The sequence below is a fragment of the Phalacrocorax aristotelis genome, chromosome 9, assembly GCF_949628215.1.
Source record: "Phalacrocorax aristotelis chromosome 9, bGulAri2.1, whole genome shotgun sequence".
In the NCBI taxonomy this organism is placed as follows: Eukaryota; Metazoa; Chordata; class Aves; order Suliformes; family Phalacrocoracidae; genus Phalacrocorax; species Phalacrocorax aristotelis.
In genome coordinates, this window is record NC_134284.1 from 14,855,283 (window position 1) to 14,867,322 (window position 12,040).

Below are 12,040 nucleotides of genomic sequence, written 5' to 3' on the forward strand. Positions count from 1 at the left end.
TGACTCTTGTGTTCCTGTGAGCTGCGGATCATTCTTTATTCTGAAAAAGATCTCATTGCTGACAGTAAAAGCTTGCTTATGTACATGCCGAATGAAGCCAGTGGAGTTTTTGTTCTGAGTAAAGTGTTTTACAGAATTTCTTTTGACTTATAGACAATGTTCTTGCCTATCAACGTTAAGATTTCAATGTGCTCACATCTAACCAGAAGTCGTTACTCAGAACGTGCTATGAAGTGGAGAATAAACTCCATTTCTGGTGAAATCATGTCTTTTTGCATCCGTGAAATACAGATATAATAGCAGACTCTCTGTAAGTTACTGTAAGTGTTCAGGTCTGGGTTGACAGAGAAATTTAGGCATTCACAGAGAAATTTAGCTCTTTAAATCCCAGTGAAACACTTTCAGGACCTCGTAGTCCTTTCTTACACAGAGAAAAATAGGCACACTGCAACAGACCAAAAATATCCTAAAGGAGATGCAAGATCTCTATGATTTCATTTATGAGATTTAGCTGGTTTGGTGAAGGAGAGCATAGATTAGTGTATTGAGAAAAGGTCTAATGGATAAGCAGAATGCCGTGCTTTTCTTAATAAAGAAATTGTTTATGTAGTGAGCTTGACTCAATTACTTTTGTTTCTGTTCTTCCCAAACCAGCAGGTCTGCTTCCCTGTCCTGTGAGTGTAAACTTCCCCTATGCTTAAAAGAATGAGAGAACTTTCAGGAAAGGGACCTATCTTTTAGATTAAGAAACTGTGAAAACAACTGAACTGTATGACCCCAACCTACATTAGTCATCAGTTTATTAATAAAAATATTTTAAATTATTGTTTTGTTAATATTTCTGTCACTTTAGCTTTAGGTGGTTTTTTTTGGTTTTGTTGCTTATATTACCTCAGCTGCTCTTTATCAAGTTTTTTTTTCTTGGATCCTGCACTGAATATGATTCAAGTTTTATGTTTATGAATCTATATTGATAGAAGTACAGAATTGACTGTTGGTACTTTTTGTTGGTGCTGATATGAATTATGAGAACTGGGAATGTACTTAAAGGTAACTTAATGTCTGTGAGTGACTCCAAGGTACCACGGTACATTGTTTAATATTATTTGATGAAGAACTGACAGAGTGTGTTTCCAGTATTTTATCTTCTAGTTTATCCAAGTAACCAATAGTACATGGCAGGTGTCTGAGGTGGGACAGAGAAACTGGTATATCAGTGTGTCTCAGCTAGTGCTTGATTAGATCTTTCTACAATGGGGAATAACAGTTTCCTGCAATATATCTGTCACATGGAAGGAAAAAAGTAGATGTCTTTCCAGGAATCACAGAATGGTAGGGGTTGGAAGGGACCTCTGGAGATCACCTTGTCCAACCCCCCTGCTTGAGCAGGGACACCTAGAGCAGGGGGCACAGGACCGCGTCCAGCCTGGTTTTGAATGTCTCCAGGGAAGGAGACTCCACATCCTCCCTGGGCAGCCTGTTCCATGGCTCTGGTACCCTCACAGGAAATAAATTTTTTTCTCATACTGAGGTGGAACTTCCCGTGTTCCAACTTGTGCCTGTTGCCCCTTGTCCTGTCATTGGGCACTACTGAAAACAGTCTGGCCCCATCCTCTTGACACCACCCTTTAGATATTTATAATCATTGATGAGATCCCCCCTCAGACTTCTCCAGGCTGAACAAACCTGATATAGGCTATCAGGTTAGTCAAGCATGATCTCCCCTTGGTGAATCCATGATGACTGCTTCTGACAACCTTCTTGTCCTCTACATGCCTGGAAATTACCTCCAGAATGAACTGCTCCATCACCTTTCTGGGGATGGAGGTGAGGCTGACTGGCCTATAGTTTCCCAGGTCATCCTTCTTGCCCTTTTTGAAGACTGGAGTGACATTGGCTACCCTCCAGTCCTCGGGCACCGCTCCTGTCCTCCATGACCTTTCGAAGATGATGGAGAGTGGTTTACCAATAGCATCCACCAGCTCCCTCAGCACTCGTGGGTACATCCCATCGGGGCCCATGGATCTGTGAGGGTCCAGTTTGCTGAAATGATGTCTAACCCAGTCCTCCTCAACCAAGGGGAATTCATTCTTTCTTCAGATTTTCTCGCTCACCTCTGCATGCTGGGATGCCTGAGGGCCAGCCTTAGCAGTAAAGACTGAAGCAAAGGTGGCATTCATTAACTGCCTTCTCTGCATTATGCCTCACCAGGGCACTGACCTCGTTCAGCTGTGGGCCCCCAGTTTCACCAGTCTTTCTTTACTACCGATGTATTTGAAGCCTTTGTTGTCTTTGACGTCCCTTGCCAGGTGTAGTTTCAAGTGGGCCTTGGCCTTCCTTGTTGCATCTCTGCTTACCCTGGCAATGTTCCTGTATTCCTTGCAAGTGACTGGTCCCTTTTTCCACATACTGTAAACCTCCTTCTTCCATTTGAGTTCTTCTAGAAGCTCTTTGCTCATCCATGTGGGTCTCCTGCTCCTTTGCTTGACTTCTTCCTCATAGGGATGCACCAATCTTGAGCTTGGAGGAAGGGGTGCTTGAATATTGACTAGCTCCCTTGGGCCCCCCGCCCCGCCCTGCCAGCTTGTAGAGCCCTGACCCATGGAATTCCTCCAAGCAAGTCTTTGAAGAGACCAAATTTAGGTCTCCTGAAGTTCAAGGTTGTAATCCTACTTGTCTCCCTGCTTCTACCACACAGGGTCCTGAACTCCACCATCTCATGGTCACTGCAGCCAAGGCTACCCCAACCCTCACATCCTCAACTAGACCTTCTTTGTTTGCTAGTATAAGGTCCAGCAGCACACCTTGCCTCGTTGGCTCCTCCACCACTCATGTCAAAACATTATCCTCAGTGCTCTGCAGGAACCTCCTGGACTGTGCATGCCTCACCATGTTGTTATTCCAGCAAATAGCAGGGTGGTTGAAGTCCCCCATGAGAACACGGCCTGCGATTGTGAGACTACTTCCAGCTGCCAGGATGGTGATAAGGAATCAGGCCAGTAAAGGTGCTCTTAAATGTTTTTGCTTTGTTTTGCCTATAGGCCCAAATAAGCAGCAAGGGCCCTAAGTGTTAATCATTATAGTTGGAGATATTAACCCAAATCCAAATTGCTATTTTCCTTACACCTGGACTTAAAGAGATACAGATGTATCTTTACATTAAAAATAGATTCTAGCATCTGTTTCAGAAAGTCAAATAAATATGAAGCCACATTAGGTTATTTATATGTGGGGTTTTAAAAGCAGTACTGCAAATTGTGCAGAGCAATTGCTGACTCGTGGACTGCCATTTTTTCATAAGATGTATGGAGCACTACTGATCTACTGAACTATTGTTTATGGTAGCAGGACTTCAGTAAGCTGGGGGCTTTCTACAATTTCTACAATATTTTGCAACAATAGTTTTCTACAATATCATAATTAAGTTTGTAAAAGATGCACTCCATCTGACTGAAGATTTGTTATAGAAATAATACATGAAGCAAGAACTAGAATGAGTCAGAAAGTGAGTAGCTGAAGAAAATGAAAAGGCAGAATGATGGCACTTGTCTACTGTCACTCCTAACACCATCAAACTGAGCTGCTCCTTTCTGCTAGGAGTTGGCCCAACCCATATGACGTGTACAATTTTTTCAGTAGCCAGGGAATTTGGACAAAAACATTGTATGAACCCTACTCCTTTCTGTACCATGTGAGTGATAAGGGCTTTCCTCCAAAAGGCACTTTACTGGATAATTCTGTCATCCATCAACACGGAACAATGGAACTACATTTGCCACAATTTACGTCTTGGGTAATTATTTCTGGTTTCATTTAAATTAGTTTCTAAGTGTCTGTTTCTTCTGGCAACAGGCCCAAGTCTTTGGTAACTGGACACAAGCCTTTGCATATCGTTAATTAACAGTTCTTCCTCTTTTTAAATTTTACTTCCTTTTTTCCTGTCTTCCCACTCTTAGGGTTTTTTAAACTCATTCTGTGACATCCTTTCAGCATCAATTTCTTATAATTTCTTCTATTCTTTTTTTCTGTTTACTGGGTTTCTAGTCCTGACACACATCTTTTACTACTGCAAGAAGGTTTATCAAAATACTACTAATGGTGTGTTTGTGTGACTGATATATTGTGCCATGTCCTTGTGTAATCAGATCTAGAGTCTGATCAAAATGTTTTAACTGATGTCACCGAGTTCACTAAAGGTGTCATGTCCCAAATTACCATTGCCTTCTAACCAATCTGGATAAACAAATACTCTGAGGAGAGAGAATCTGAGATACCTTTTTCATAGGATTTAACTTCTTCGACCTTCCAGAACGTCAGGCCATTGGATGTATAACTATTCTCCACCTTACTAAAGATAAATCTCTATCTTTTCAAATATATATGTAGACACACACACTCCTATTTATTTATAGCTAAATAAGGTCATTAAAAAAACCACAAAAATCTAGGATGTTTTAACTATTTCATTGACTTTTCAGATTGTTTTTAAGCTGTTTTTTAAACTTTAAAGGCAACACTGATAGTGAACGGTTCCAAATGGTAAAACAGAAAATCCCCTTCAAATATAACCGGCCTGTAGAGGAGTGGCTGCAGGAAAAAGGTAACAGTCATTAAAACTTTCATTTTAAACCCATTTGATTCTAAACCCTCATTTTTAAAGCCTGCAAATAAATGTTTCTTAAATTATAATCGCCTGCTGCATAAATGACTGTTTTAATTTTCATTATAATTTGTGTCAGCTTCCACCTGCCATATGTTGATAAATCATGCTATAATACATTGCTATTAAAATGCAGTTAAAGGGACGAAATTCTAAGCTTGCTATCATAGTAATGACAAACAAACAAGCAAAAATTCAGGAGATGTTTTCTGAAAAAAAACCAAAACAAAGAAGAGTGAAGAGCAACAACATGTATTATGGCAATTTAACCACTGCATGATTTTCCTATTTTGATTTGTTTTTAAACTACATTTATATCTTTATTATCTAAGTTTTCTTAAAGAGTTTTCAAACCTACTTGTTAAAGTACTTCCTGTAAGTTTCTTTTTTCTCATAAGTCTGATTAGCCAGTATGGCTATGTGTTTCTTAATTGTATTAAGATAATTAAACAATTTTAAAAAATGTTGTAAAGAAAACATTTTTTAACATTTTCATTTAAACTACAGTGACGGAGACAGAGAAAGATGATTGTTCTGTCACTTCTATGCTATGTCTGGAGTACAGTTTGAACACTCAAATGATTCATTTGTCTAAGTTATGGGTCAAATTCTTCCCTAACTTAATCTCAGACAATGCTACTTAATTCTGTGGGTTTGCCTGGAGTAATTGGCCTCAGTTCAGCAAAAGACTTGTTGAAATGCATAAGTCCAGCTGGCCTGAGTGAGAGTTCCGCATACATTCAGTGACCTGTTGAAATGAGATTTGTGTCAGAACAGTAATGTTTTTTTTTATCAAGAACTTGGAAGGGGGAAAAAGTCTCGGGTGTAGAGCCCATTCCAAATCCTGTTGAAGGTAACAGAATATCTCTTACTGACTTCAGCAGGGTTTGGGCTGGGCTCTTGGTAATACAGTGGAGCACAAGTCATGAAGATCTTCTCCTTCTATACTAAGTGTGGTATTTGAAGAAAAAAAAAATCACTCTAACTAACTCCTTGCCTTGAAGTCTAGAAAAAGCAGAACATGATCTTCTCTTGTTTCCTTTTAAGAAAGTATTGCTGATAAAAGGGGGTGATGTTTGAACTCAGGTCTTGCATTTTCTGTGCTGACTTAGACTATGGTTGTTAGCAAATTTTCCCAGAGGGAAAACAATGTGTTGTAGGATTGGGAGAATATAATTTATGTTCTGTTTCAAACTTCTATCCTCAGCTGAATTGACAAATTTATGTAGCCAGTATGAATTAAGTTGAGGTCACAAAGGATGTGGCTAACCACAATCAAAATATTTTTATGTGAAGGATCTGATCCTGCAAAGTGTTGTGCACACTCGGTTCCTGTTGACTTCAATGAGAGCTGAGAGTGTTGCCCACTTTTCAGGTTTGGTCTACAGTGGGGTAATATCTGTAACTAAAGCTAAAGTATTAGTGAAAGTAAGACAAAAATATTTGTAACTAAGAATTTTCTTTTGAGCACTAGGGTTTTACGGAACAGTTAATTCAGCTAAATTGTAAAAAAAATTACAATAAAGGTATACAGAAAATGCTTACTGAGTCTCAGTGGGTTGCCCTGTTAAATTACAAGATCAAACTAAAATAAAAAATAAAGCTTAACACTAAAAAGAGGATAATTTTGGTAAGTTTGAATTGCTAAAGTCCCTTTAACACTAAAGACAATGATTGCCTCAATTTTGTTAAAACAGATGCATGTCTAATTCCTTGATGCAATTTATGTGCTTGAGAAGCCCACCTTAGTTTGCTTTTGTGGTTTTGTTTTGGGGAATTTTTTTTCCTTTTTGATTTTCCACCAAATCTTTTCTTTTATGTCACTGCTTCTCCACATTTGAGCTTATAAGCATGCCGAGGCACTTTCATTTGTAAGCCATCCTGAAGTTTTGAACTGAAGTCTACCTTTTGTGGATATTGATCCTTTGTTAAAAGACAACCACACATGCAGTAGGGTCTAAAAGAGACAGTAGTTGAGCATTCAGACACTCTCAAAGCACTGGATGTTTTTAGGCTAGAAGGGTAGAGCCACGTTTTTACTAAAGTGAAAGGAAATTAAGTCTTCGCACTTTGTGTTAGGAAATAACATTGTGCAGTGTAACACCTGAGACAATATAGCTTTGTTCCTTCATTCCAAAGTAGATAGATGTTTTCAGCAACTTAGGTACCACCCAAATTAAAAAATAATAAGAATGAATAGTTTACCTAGCTGTTCACCAACCTGCTCATCCATCTGGTCATCCATCCAACATTGAATGCAACAAGGAAACCTTCTGCCAGAAGGCTTTATAAAATTGATGAGTGAAAGGGTAGCTTGCTATGAAAATGGAACAAGATGAACTGATGGATGGAGTAATAGATTCATCAAAGAGACAGCAAAGAGAATAGCTGTCTTGCCCATATGAGTTCTTGGCTTGAGTGAGGTAAGATGAAACACTTTTTGACTTTTTTGAATGCCATAGGTTTGGTCTTCCTTTAGTACCACTGTTACGTTATTCATAATAATGAAATAGTTCATTCTTGGAAAACAAATATAGCACAACACCTTTCTGAAGTGGCATCATTACTATTTTAGGAATTTTTTTAAATTTTATATATTGGTTTAAAACATTTTTAAGCGAAGCCCAGGTTTACAGTCTTGAATTATGAGAGTAATAAACAAAACATTAAACATGGTTAACTTCACTGAGATTATGTATGTGGGTAAAAAGTATTAGTCCTAAATTGTTCAACTTAAGTAGGCATAAAACCAGCAGATTTCCTTAGCAGAGTATATAGAGTCTACTAAGGGACAGTTGTTACCTATTCTGCAATTGGATGCGCTAATAAACACCCAGAAGCATCTCATCAAAAGGGCTGATCCTGGAAGTCCTTAATTCTTCAAAACTTTTTTACTTAGATGTGAAGTCTTGTTGATGTGATTGACCATACTTTTGAAGCAAGAACTATTAGTGTGAATTAGGGTTTGCAAAATCAGGCCCAAAATCTTTCCTAGTGGTACGGAAAAGTTACACTTCACTGAGATTTCTCTGTGATATTTTTGATTGGTATTGAGTTTTCCAAATAAAGAAGTCAATGAGAGAGCAAACAAAGAAATGAGAGCTTGAACTATTCAGAATATTTACAAAACACCTCAGAAACTTACAATATACTCATAATTTTTCCCCAGAATGACACTAAAATAGCAGTAGGAAGGGTTCTATGTGGAAAAGGAGGACTGTAAGTGTCTGAAATCGTTACACATGTAGTAGAATTAACTAACATAAACAGTCCCTCAATAAAATTCAGTGACCAAATAAATATTACTTAGAGGAAGTAAGGGCTTCAGAACCATATAATCAAAAAAATGATCAGAAGAGACCCATGGTGGCAGAATTAAGTGTATATTCTCTCAACGTTTTTCTCTCATTCCATATGCATTTCCCTGTTGTCTTTATTCATGCCTGTGTACACCATCATAGAGTAAAGAATGAGGAATAACATGTTGTAGGTGACTCCAACAAGTGATTGTTCTTTTAGCAAACACAGTTCTAGCACCAGTGCTGTCTCCAGCATTAACCTTATGGTGCAGTGCATGAATCCTGGACGGAAAGACTGCTTACCAAACAAGGAGGACCCGAAACCACACAATCAAGGTTCCTTTCTTACCGGAGTGGGACCACTTCCTTGGTGTGCACTTTCTTTCAGCATTAGAAGATGCAGATGAAGGCCCAGAAATGGAGACATGATCTTTTTTCTCAGCTTTAATATACTAACACCTCATTCTTGAAAATAAAACAAGAGAGATGACAGACATGTCTAAAGCTGTGCTGTGAGCTTGCGTTAGAAGAGATGACATCCTGAGGAGAGTTTTAATCCTCCAGTAAAAGTGAGGGGACCCCTTTTATGTCCTAGCTTGGGATCCAGGGATAGAAATCCCCCAGCTTGGGGAGCTCTCCTAGCTGGACCAGCAAAAATTCTCCTTCCTCATCATCGCCCACCCCTTTTCCCTTTGGTAAAAGATGAAAAAAGATAGAGTATGGATTGAAGTGGAGAAAGGAATGGAAATGGCAAGCTTTCAATGGTCAGTAACTTCCCTCCATTTTCAGTTTAAAGATCAGCGAAATAAATCCCAGTTCTTTACTCCTCTCAACTCTACCTTTTGGCACTCAATCACGAGTGAGGTGGGAAGGGGGGAGCAGTAGCAAGTGAAATGTCTGGGTACTTAGGGGCAGGGACAGTACAGAAAAAATATAGTGCTAGAGGGAGGGAACATGTGAGGAGAAGGGAAAAATGGTGTCGTAAAGAACGGACAGCATATCCATTAAAAAATCCAAAGCACAACAAGACAGAGAAGAAAAGCAAACTCTGAGGGCGTGGTATATATTTTGGCTTTCTACAGTGTACAGTGCCGTTTGCTCTAGCTCAGACAGGAGCTGGGCTGAGAGGGCTGAATATTTTGACAGATATTGTTATTGGATCCTTTTTTCCTCATAGACAAGAGGAAAGGCTCTGTTTTTACATGCTGAGGATGTGTGGCTTCAGTGCATGTTTGTTTGATGTTTTAATAGACATACATTGCCTCTGGTAAGTTTAAAACCTCCTGAGATGCAGAATATCGCATCAGGTGTTTCAACACTTTCCAGGGGAAGGATACCCTCCATTTTTATTTCTCATTTCTTCATCAATGCAGTTACTCCACCCTGATCAAATCCTAGTGTTTCATTTATAAGTCTGTGGTGAGGAGCACAAGGGATGTGCAGCCCACCTCCACATGTCCGTATGTTACACCTCTCCATACACTTTTGCTTAGTTAGCTAGGGCCCACTTTGGGGACAGGAACTCCTTTCAGATACATTTCTTCTCTTGTCCCCATTCTCTTCCCCATGGTCCATCCTGTCACCATAAGATGATGCAACACCGCATCACCACTTGACTTCGAGACCCGTCACGACGACCACCAAAATTGGTGAGCTCCCCCTCGTATTTTGATCTACTCTAACCACTGGCTGTGAAGGAACGAGCAGTGGGTTATAGGCTGTGCTTTGCTACATGGTGGCATTTTGCACCTCTCATCAGGGTGGACTAGAGAAAGGAAGTGGTGAGTGAGAACTGGGGAGTGGGAACGGGATGGGGACAGGCGTTGCAAACTGCATAAAAATGGGAAAACACAGTAGATATTTGAATGATGATTGACTTGATGCTGCATTGATAACCTTTCTGAGCCCTGCCCAATCTGATTGTTAATTCAACAGATTCCAGGTGGCATACTCCTAATCTTCTGAGTAACAGTGAAATTATAGGTATTGCCTTTGCACTGCATAAAGGAATTTATTTCTTAACATAGTCAACCTAGTGCAGCCTGGGGCATAAGCAGTATTTATAGAGCAGTCCAGGCTGAATGTGATTTAAGTGTCCTGCAAAACTAGGTGAACTGGCAATTGTTAGTAGATTTATTTTTAATAAATATATTTTTCAATACATAAGATATTAAGCTACTCCTAACACTCAAGGTGTGACCTTGAGTAAACCACTTAACCTGCCTACATTTGAATTTCACTGTCTGTAGGAGGGGTGTCACATGTAAGGCATTCTGGGGCTTAACCATCTGAAGCATTGTTATCCTTGCTATTTCAAAAACTTTGCTCTTTCAGAGACATCACAAATGTTTGCATCTGATGTTTCTTGGTTGTAGATTTCTGAGCCATCGCTACACAAAATTTACAGGTGAAAGATCATGACTGATCCTGTCTTCCTACACAATCCTTATATCACTATTGGGTTTTTCTGATGTTTTCCTGCCCTCAAGCCACCCCTTAAAACCTTTGCATTATTAAAATTGGCTTTATGAGTTAATCCCATCCTTTGACCCGTCAAAATAGAAGGTTTGTTTATGGACTAAAGTTTGACAGGTACTGCAATCTGAATTGATAGGAGAAAAATAGCCACATATTGAAGCCTTATTTGTAGTTTAAAATGGGTCCAACTCTAAAATAGTGGTTCAAATTTCTGACTCAGTCAGAGCTCCTCCAGGGTTTTGATGTGTGAGTGGATGCTGAAGTATGAGGTTCAGTTTTAGATCTTCTTGCTTTCAGGCTAATCTTCCTTATTAATGAGCTTCAGGCATTACATTTCCATACTGTATTTCTACAGTCATCATAAACATTACCAAGAATGAATCTACTTCTTTGTTGTCCGTCTTTGCTGGCCAGAACTCAGTGTAAGATGCAAAGTAAAGGAAATGTCTGGCAATAATGTTATTCAACCCCCTTCACTAGGACGACAGTTAACGATCTTCAACACCCAGGCGCAAATAGCCATAGGAGGGAAGGACAGAGGGCGTCTCTTCCAAGGCCAGCTCTCCGGTCTCTATTACAATGGCTTGAAAGTGCTGAACATGGCAGCAGAGAACAACCCCAACATTAAAATCAATGGAAGTGTCCGACTTGTTGGGGAAGTTCCTTCCATCTTGGGAACAACACCCACAACCTCTGTGCCACCAGAAATGTCTACTACAGTCATGGAAACCACAACTACGATGGCCACCACTACAACGCGGAAAAATCGTTCCCCACCCAGCATCCAGGTAAGTCAATCTTCTGCATTTCCTTGGGTTTTTAATTAGTCTTTTATTTTGCTGCTTACTTGCAAGTTCAAGTGAGCCAAGTTCTCTGAATCATACTGCATGTAATTATTTTAATAACGTTGGGTAGGGTAAATCACCACAAAATGTCCTCCTGTGTTGGTGAACAAACAGATGAATGAATGATTATGGCACATGTATGTAATAATGGGAACAGATTTTGCTCCTGTTCTAGTGCAACCCCGTTTATGTAAGTAGGGTTGCCCCAATGTGAACGAGAACATGATTTTAACTGTTTCCGCAGTTCTAAATGTGAGGAAATGTATTCCTAAGAGACTTAAACAGCTTGACAGGGGGGTGGGTTTATGGTTATTTATTATTATGACAGCATGTACTGCTGCAACAGTGAAGTTCATAATGGGGAGAAAAGCAGTGGAGCATTACTTGCAGGTAGAGCATTTTTCATTTTCCTTTTATATCCTTCTTGCAGAAATTTTTAAAGGAACGCTATCAAGATCAGTTTCTTGCAAAATGTACATGTTCCAACATAGAGTGGTTCCAACATATTTGTTAAAAATGATTCCTACAAAAAAAAAAGAATTTCAGATGTTCTGGCTTAATTGTGCCAGTGTACTGTTTTCAGTCCTAAAAAATGCAGTGGTTTTGAAACCACTTATGTGGCAGCCAGAATATGGTACTTATCAGAAATAAACATCTTAAATTGGCTCTCCTCTGCACAAAGAAAAGAATCATGTAAATAACCAATCTGAGCAGTGGGTCAGATTTTGAAAATTATTTATTCCAGGGGTATTCTATCA

At 39.4% G+C, this 12,040-nt stretch overlaps 1 protein-coding gene across 3 annotated transcripts in view; it reads left to right on the forward strand.

Annotated features, from left to right (window-relative positions):
* NRXN3 (neurexin 3) overlaps positions 1–12,040 on the forward strand; it is a 1,044,813-nt gene that overhangs the window by 924,142 nt on the left and 108,631 nt on the right. For 2 of the 3 annotated variants that reach the window (XM_075103633.1, XM_075103634.1), the window contains exons 4-5: positions 4,511–4,600; positions 10,918–11,225. In XM_075103633.1, the coding sequence (XP_074959734.1) occupies positions 4,511–4,600; positions 10,918–11,225 (398 nt within the window). Of the gene's footprint in view, positions 1–4,510; positions 4,601–9,548; positions 9,609–10,917; positions 11,226–12,040 lie in introns of all 3 variants that reach the window. The other variant, XM_075103635.1, reaches the window with a different exon arrangement.